Source organism: Fukomys damarensis, unplaced genomic scaffold (assembly GCF_012274545.1).
Source record: "Fukomys damarensis isolate Sample0158 unplaced genomic scaffold, DMR_v1.0_HiC HiC_scaffold_7, whole genome shotgun sequence".
NCBI classification, from domain to species: domain Eukaryota; kingdom Metazoa; phylum Chordata; class Mammalia; order Rodentia; family Bathyergidae; genus Fukomys; species Fukomys damarensis.
The window spans coordinates 29,378,849-29,385,915 of record NW_022900919.1 but is presented as its reverse complement, the minus strand read 5'-3'; the positions used below and the strand labels follow the sequence as shown (position 1 = coordinate 29,385,915).

General features: G+C 46.2%; 1 protein-coding gene across 4 annotated transcripts in view; it reads left to right on the top strand.

The window, feature by feature from the left end:
• The first annotated feature begins 3,297 nt into the window (after window positions 1-3,297).
• Window positions 3,298-7,067, top strand: part of Kat14 (lysine acetyltransferase 14) — a 33,962-nt gene continuing 30,192 nt past the window's right edge. For 3 of the 4 annotated variants that reach the window (XM_010634149.3, XM_010634150.3, XM_010634148.3), the window contains exons 1-2: window positions 3,745-4,022; window positions 5,668-5,786. In XM_010634149.3, the coding sequence (XP_010632451.1) occupies window positions 3,764-4,022; window positions 5,668-5,786 (378 nt within the window). In that variant the 5' untranslated portion in view covers window positions 3,745-3,763. Of the gene's footprint in view, window positions 3,356-3,743; window positions 4,023-5,667; window positions 5,787-7,067 lie in introns of those variants that run through there. The other variant, XM_033761161.1, reaches the window with a different exon arrangement.

The window sequence follows — 7,067 nt, the reverse complement described above, 5'->3', positions numbered from 1 at the left end:
CCAGAGTGCGCTCTCGGGGTTCGGTCCCATCCAGTGGGGCGGGGATCTGGGGTGCGTTGTGGCCGGGGCCTTTGGCTGAGGTCGTTGTCACCTCCTGCTGGGAGGGGCAATTCTCTGCTGACTGCAGGTTCTGGAAAGGACAGAGATACGGTCCCACGTTTCCTTTTTGGCACGTGTGTTTCTGGAAATGTCCGTAGCTTAGCGATCAGCAGCTGGCAGTGTGTCCCAAGTCCGCATTGTCTCCTTCAAGTCAGCAAACGTTTAGGGGCCGATGCGTGAGTCCGGCAGCGCCCTGGGCACCCTAGGAGTAGAAGTCCAGGAAGCAACCGCTTCACGCCTGTGAAGACTGCAGTTGTGGTGAACGTTGCCAGCGAGTCGTTGATGCACCTGAGGTGACTCCTCAGGTGTTGAACCTGGTTTGCGGAAGTGGGAAAGTAACGAGCGGGAGAAATGGACAGCAAGCAGAGAGGAGAGAGAGCGATTTGAGATTAATGTCTGGTACCAAGAGGGCAGCTTTGGGAACAGATGCACATCTCCTGTGTAGAATGAAGAGAAGATCCTGATCCCCAGGAAACTTGAGGGAGTAGAGAGCGGATGTCTGCGCAATCCTGAGGTTGATGAAGCCAATGATTTTGGCACGTGTGAGTTGTAGCTGTAATGAAGAACTCTGGCTACAAATCCTGTGTTCCTTGGAAGTTTGTACTGGGGGCTTGGGCCCCCAACTAAACCAGAATCAGTTGAATATGGGGACACTGTTTAGGTCTATACCAAAAGCCATCCAGAGAACGCTTGTTACTACATAGCCAGGGCTGAGAACAACTGTATTTAGTTATTTGGAGGTTGGTGAAGAGGGAAAGATTGAATAGGGTAACCAGTGGTTGCATTACATGCAGACCTTCCTTAGGGACTTCCTTTCCAGCATGGGAGAGGGCAGGATAAGATTGGCACCGTAAATGTGCTCAGATGTTCAAGGGGGCAAGAAATCAAATAATGACTATTGTTTCCTGACTGCCATATACCAGGCGCCGTGGTACACTCGCTGTGTACATCCCCCTTACACATCCAGCACCACAGAAACTAAGGAAAGGTGGTCCTCAATTTACAGTGGTTCAATTTAGGATTCTTGGACTTGGGAGAGCAACATGGTTTGCATTTGCTAGAAACTCTGCTTGATATTTTGTATTTTGTTATTTCCCCAGGCTAGTGACGTGTGGTATGAACCTTTCTCAGAATGCTGGGCAGGGTCCAAGCTGCCACAGGATCATGATCTGCTACGGGTATTGGTAGCTAAACTCTGATGCTGGGTAGGTTAGGTGTATTCTGATATTTTGAATTTATGATGAGTTAGCAGGGTATCTGTAGTGGAGCACAAGCCAGACCTCTAGGTGTTAGGGTCGTGATAGTGAAGAGGTCTTGGTGGTTAGTAAGGGAGGTGGTTTCTAAGTAGAAGGTAGTTAAGTGGGAAGCAGGTGCGTGCGTGTGTGTTTAGCAACACCTCAGTAGCAAAGAATGGGTGGAAAGGATGTAGACGTGTCCTGTAAGGAGCATGGGGACAAGGCACAGTGGAGTGGGCACCTCTGTTTCTGACTCAGTGGGGTCTTGCCAAGGGCACAGGGCTTAGGAAGTTAAGTTTCTGTTGACCCAGCAGTGCCAGGACTCAGACTTCCTAGCTCTCCCCGATAGTGAAAGATGCTATAAGCCCCACAAATGGGTACTAGGTAGGGTTTTTAAAATAAATATAAAAAGCTTAAAACCAAACATACCCAGGCCTCAGGCCCCGTTCCCATTAATTCTACCTCCTAAGGCTGTTGTTAAAAACTTAATTTGTGATCTGTAGAAGATAATATGTCAGTGATTAATAAGGACTGAGTCAGTGTTTTCAGGTACTAGGCCAATGCTTTTTAGTGCCTGTCAACATAACCTGATGAGCCTTATTTTCCATCTGGTAGTAGTAGTCTTTTTTTCATGTTCTCTTTGTTATGTAATTGATTCGTGATTTTTATATAATTGAGAACTTCATAATTTATATACGAGGAGAAGCCTGGTTCTTTATTTTCTTTTTTTGTTGTTGTTGTTTTTTTTGAGACAGGGTTTCACTATGTAGTTGAGACTGACCTGGAACTCACTGTGTAGCCCAGGCTGGTCTCAAACTCACAGCGATCCTCCTTCCTCAAGCCTCCGGAGTGCTGGGATTACAGGCATGTGCCACCACACCCGGCCTGGTTCTTTATTTTCTTGTATTCCTAATAGTTAAGATTTCAGTAACGTTTTATCTCACACAACTGTTATTGTATCCTCAAGCCTCCGGAATGCTGGGATTACAGGCATGTGCCACCACACCCGGCCTGGTTCTTTATTTTCTTGTATTCCTAATAGTTAAGATTTCAGTAACGTTTTATCTCACACAACTGTTATTGTTATTATTTTGCATTCTGGGATTGAACCTCAGGCCTTCATACTGTGCAACATCTCAAGCCCTTTAACTTGCAACAACATTCTGCTAAATCACTAAATTGCTTGGGGTGGACTCAGACTTGTGATTCTCCTGCCTCAGCCTCCTGGGGTGCTAGGATTATAGGCATGTACCATAATGTCCAGTGTTGCTGTTTGTTCATCTAGGGTAATTCCTCACAGGAAAATAGTTCATAGTGTTAGTGCAGTATTTTTAAAGCATGCTCATATTCCCTCCCTCTCTCCTTCCCTCCCTCTCTCTCTCTTTCTCTCTAACTCTATCTGTTTCTCTCTCTCCTCCCATCCCCAGCCCTGTCCTTTTGGTGACAGCATCTCACCAGGCTGGTGAGGCAAAACTCCCTAAGCTTTTGATACTTCCACCTCACACCTTGCAGGTGTGCACCACCAATTAAAAATTTTCAAATTCCATTTACTGCCTGTTTTTTTGTTTTTCTTATTTCCTATTAAGTTTTTCTTCTTCTTCTTCTTTTTTGGTACTGGGGGTAAAATTCAGGACCTTGCACTTGCAAGGCAGGCGAGGTGCCACTGAGCTAAATCCCCAACCCTGTTAAATTTTCTGTACTGCACTTTCAGGAATTTCTTAAGATGTGGTAAGAAGTTATCTCAGTGATAACATGATAGCACACTACCAAATTTGCCTTCCAGTTTCTTCATTACATTTCACATTTGGATGGAGAGTTGAAATAGTAATCGGGTATTTGGAATCTGAGCCTCTGAAGTATATTTTGGTAACACTGGTATTTGGATTTGAATGGCACAGAATGGGAACCACCTGCTCAGGGCGTAACTAAAATCTGTTTCTTACGTTTTTAGAGGCTTCGTGACGGAGTGATCCGAGACATTGAGAGGCAAAACCGGAAAAAAGAAAACATTCGTCTTTTGGGTGAACAGATTATTTTGACTGAGCAACTTGAAGCAGAAAGAGAGAAGATATTGTTAGAAAAGGGATCTCAAAAAACGTGATTTTTTGGTCATTGTGAACTGTTTCTGGGACACACAGCTCCTAGACCGTGTGTGTGTGTGTGTGTGTGTGTGTGTGTGTGTGTGTGTGTGTAGAGAAGAGTGTGGTGAGACCTTTGCCCTTTTTTTTCCTTACTGTTGTTTTAAGCTTGATCGAACAAAGGACAGTGGACCCTGTATTCTCAAGCCCTGGTTTGAGAAACCCTGGGTCTGAATGAGGAAACTGCAGGCAGATGCTCTGTGACACCCTGCTGTCCCTGGAGTCGGCAGGCGGCCCCTGAGTTGCTGCCTGAAGCTTGGTGTTGGTGCAGGCACTTCTGGCCCAGAAGGGATGGAGAGCAGTGTCCACCTGAGCAGCCTGCTGAGCCGCCATGACGATGAGGCCACCAGGACGTCCACCTCCGAGGGGCTGGAGGAGGGGGAGGTGGAGGGCGAGACCCTCCTCATCGTGGAGTCGGAGGACCAGGCCTCAGTGGACTTGTCCCATGACCAGAGTGGGGACTCCCTCAACAGTGACGAGGGTGACGTGTCATGGCTGGAGGAGCAGCTGTCCTACTTCTGTGACAAGTGCCAGAAATGGATACCAGCCAGTAAGAAGCTTCTCATTCCTTTGACCTGTCAGTCCCTGGGTGGAGGTTTGCTTTCCCAACCCATGAAAGAAACATGAGTGTCCAGTGTGGAATTACTATTATATTTATTATTAATTTAGTTGATCAAATTCAAGCTTACATAAAATAGACACATGTGTACTGAGAAAAATTATTGTCACTCTCTATCCCATTGTTAATTAACATTCTTGATGGTAACCCAGTAAAAACTAGAAAATTGTAAATCCTGTGTTACTTAAGGAGTTAACCACATTTTGCTTAGCAAAATTATATTATGGACTGAGGGATGAATGCTAGTCCCAGTGTAAAATTAAAGATCTTAAAAATTACCATTTTGGGCCAGGGATTTAGTCTGCCGCCTGCCTCGCAAGCACAAGGATCTGAGTTCAATCCCCACTACCAAAACAGAACAAAATGAAAAGATTACCATGTTACCATTGGCTTATGTGGGAAGTGGCCCCTCTGAGCTGAGGTGGGAATTGGCTTGAAGACGTTGAATCCCTGTCTCCGGCCCAGACTTGCCTCCTATTTTTCCTGGTGGCAGGAGTCACCCTGTTTCTTCAGCGTCCAGCTGCTTCTGCCCAGTTCTCGAGCTTCCTTTGCCAGCCGTCACATGATCAGTAGCATATCAGGATTCTCCTGGGCAGGATTGGAGAGATCCCTGTGAGAAGAGTGCTTTGTGTAAGAGGATTCCTGAGTGAAAATAGAGATGTACGAAATTGTGAAGTCAGTCATTTTATGCAAACGTTTTTGTTAAAATGTGTTTGACTTCAAATTAATAGTAACTTAGAAGAGTAATGTTTTCACAGAAAACCTAGAACATACTGCTTAGCTGCTTCTTGCTTCTGGGTTGTCTGTCCTCCCGGGTCAGTGTTAAACTGCCCGGTGTGGCCAAGTGCCTCTGACCTCTGCCCCCACACATACTCAAAACCTTGTGAAGGCCGGGCAGACCGTACCTGCTCCACGAACAGTTCTCTTATCCTTTGTAACCTCCCAGAAGCTGCATCTCTGAAGCACCCGTGGACACCCCAAGCCCAGGGTACCCCTGCTCACCACTGATTTCCGGTTCCCCCTGCCCCCACGCTGGGCCCCATCTTTCTCCTATGTCTCCCTCCTGTGGGGTGGGCACCCCTTTCTAAGGCCCTCCTCTGCCCTCAGGAGCTAAAGCAGAGCTGGGCCCACCTTAGACCGATCTGGTTTTGATCTGGTTCCTTCCAGGTGCCCCCAGGTCCCAGGCTGTGTTAGGAGCTGGACCACTAGGTGGTTCTGAGGTGTGGGGAAATGGGAGACTGTGCCAGTGTGACTCGTTTTCTCCTGTTCAGTCTTCAGGTTTGCGAACAGTGGCCCCTGCAGCCGCAGTTCCTAGCCTGGGCCTGGCAGGTGGCAGGAGTGCAGAAGCCCTTAGGAAGGGCATATGAGAATTGTGCCTGGAGACCAGGAATGGGGCTGCTGGGACTCCTGCTACCCAGGCCTTTCTCCTAGGAGCCTGGCTTTAGGACAGTCATGATCTTTTTACAAAGGACAACTTGAGTGCAGGCATTTGGCAATCTGGCTGTGGAACTGAGGAGATGTTTGGGTAGCGTCTTCTCTCGGGCCACCTGTGACATGACTTCTGTTCTTCTCCTAGGTCAGCTGAGGGAACAGCTCAGTTACCTTAAGGGTGATAACTTTTTTAGGTTCACTTGTTCTGACTGCTCGGCTGATGGCAAGGAGCAGTACGAGCGGCTAAAGCTGACATGGCAGCAGGTGAGTAGAGGGGTTCACGGGTTGTACCCCAGGCCTTTGCATTGACCCCAGAAATTTTGGATTTTTTTTCTTTTGTGTTTTTTTGAGATAGGGTTTTGCTAAGTATTTTGGGCTGGTCTTGAATTCCTTATGTAGCCCAAGCTGACCTGAACTCTCAATAATCCTGCCTCAGCCTCCACAGTGCTGGGATCACGATGTGCGCCCCCACACCCAGCTGATTTTGGGTTGACATAAGGTGCCCTTTTATTTGTTTTGTTTTTGTTTTTTTCAGACAAAAAACAGGCTGGCCTCGAACTCCCTGTGTAGCTCAGGAACACAGCTTCCTGAGTGCTGGGATTACAGACATGCGCCACTACACCCAGCTGGGCACTTTTTATGTCACAATGAAAAGAGAATATGGAATATTTAGAGATGGAAGTTTGTGGTGAAAAGTATTCCCTGCTAACCTAGTGAATTGGCTTTGAGATTCTTGAAAATCTCATATGGTTTATTTATATGTAATGCCAAGTCCTGATTTTAATTAATTTTTTTTTTTTAGTGCTGGAGTTTGAATTCAGGGCATTCACACTGAGCTACATCCCTAGCCCTATTTTTATTCTTTGATTGCCTGGGCTGCACTTGTACTTGTAATCGATCTACCTGCCTCAGCTTCTGAGAGGGCTGCGATTACAGGTGTGAACCACCATGGCCAGCAAAGTTCTCATTTTAATAGAAAATGAAGTTCACATGTTTTGGCAGCCACTTGAAAACAGTATAACTACATGATGCTACACTGGAACTAGGTGTGGAAGAAATAATGTGTGTAGATTGTGAGAGCTCACACAATCCAGCTTTCTGCATTTGGGCTCTGATGTTTGAGTATTTTTTTTTCTTGAAGAATACTTACGTCCACACTTTTATTTTTTTGGTACTAGGGATCCAACTCCGGACCTTGCGCTAGTGAGGCAGGCGGTGGAACTACTGAGCTAAATCCCCAGTCTTACATCCACTCTTAATTGTCTTTAGTGCCAACACAAGTCTAACCCAACTATACCGTGAGCAGTAGCTTTCCACTGACTTCCAGGTTGCATTAATATTTTTGGTTTTATTTTTATATCAATATGTATAAGCCTAGTGTGATGGTGCACACCTGTAATCCCAGCATTAGGGAGGCTGAGGCAGGCAGAACACTGCAAGTTTGAGGCAAGTCTGGGATACATAATTCAGTGTCAGCCTGAACTACATAGTGAGACGGGGGGGAATATATATATATATATATATATATATATATTAAGATACCAA